The sequence below is a fragment of the Bipolaris zeicola genome, assembly GCF_000523435.1.
Source record: "Bipolaris zeicola 26-R-13 unplaced genomic scaffold scaffold_780, whole genome shotgun sequence".
NCBI lineage: Eukaryota > Fungi > Ascomycota > Dothideomycetes > Pleosporales > Pleosporaceae > Bipolaris > Bipolaris zeicola.
In genome coordinates, this window is record NW_006912829.1 from 1 (window position 1) to 828 (window position 828).

The window sequence follows — 828 nt, forward strand, 5'->3', positions numbered from 1 at the left end:
CGCATCGCGTCGGCTGTCTGCCATGCCTGTCATCCGGGCATAGCTGTGGAGATCACGGCTGAAACCGAGTAGGACAAAATCAATCAATCAATCAAGCAAGGCTGTATCAGCGCAGCGCTGTTACAAAAGGGCGTTTATTCCGTTCCAAATTAGAGGACCTTTCAACTACTAGTTATCGTAAAACCAGCATACGCAACTCCCGTTCCGATTCCTGTTTAAAATCAGTCACATAAATAGATGTTAGATTATGATATAACGTACTTCCAAGCTTGATATGCGCGATAGCCTCGCTGGCACTAAAGGAGAGAAGTAAAGTGTGAGTCTCCGCTCAAAATTTCTTGGGTATCAGCAGTTTACTTACAATAGGATTTCCTGAAAGTGCTGTTTGACAAGCGAACTGGTCGGACGTTAAACAATCGGACGCCTATAGAAGCGAGGAATTAACATATTATTTCAGAGTAGGCGACAGATAGTCAAGCACACAAGTAATTTAACTTACCCCTGGATAGCCTGGTCCAAAGTTAGGCTTCTTGCCACACTCATAGGAATAGGGCGTAGCATTGCAAGTAGAAGCTACAAGAAGAATAGTCATAACTATTCTTGAAATATTAGGTGTAAGCATCTTGCTGATATAAGAGTATAGCTCTTGGTGTAGATAGAAAAAGTATAAGTATTGCAGTTAGATCCATTGAGAGCGTTTATATAATAACGCCGGCATTGTTTATGCTTAGAGTACCGAAGGGCAGTCCAGACTCCCTGGGAGATGTAATATCCACCGTGTAAGCGCTATTTATATAGTTGCCGCGTAACGTAAGGGCGCGAACAAGA

General features: G+C 42.9%; 1 protein-coding gene across 1 annotated transcript; it reads right to left on the bottom strand.

Moving 5' to 3' along the window:
- Positions 1–161: 161 nt before the first annotated feature.
- Positions 162–561, bottom strand: COCCADRAFT_10616 (uncharacterized protein; the record flags this gene model as incomplete). The annotated part of the gene is made up of 4 exons (XM_007720887.1): positions 162–211; positions 262–296; positions 362–397; positions 500–561. 4 exons carry the CDS (start codon positions 559–561, stop codon positions 162–164), a joined length of 183 nt encoding a protein of 60 aa, XP_007719077.1.
- Between the last annotated feature and the right edge of the window lie 267 nt (positions 562–828).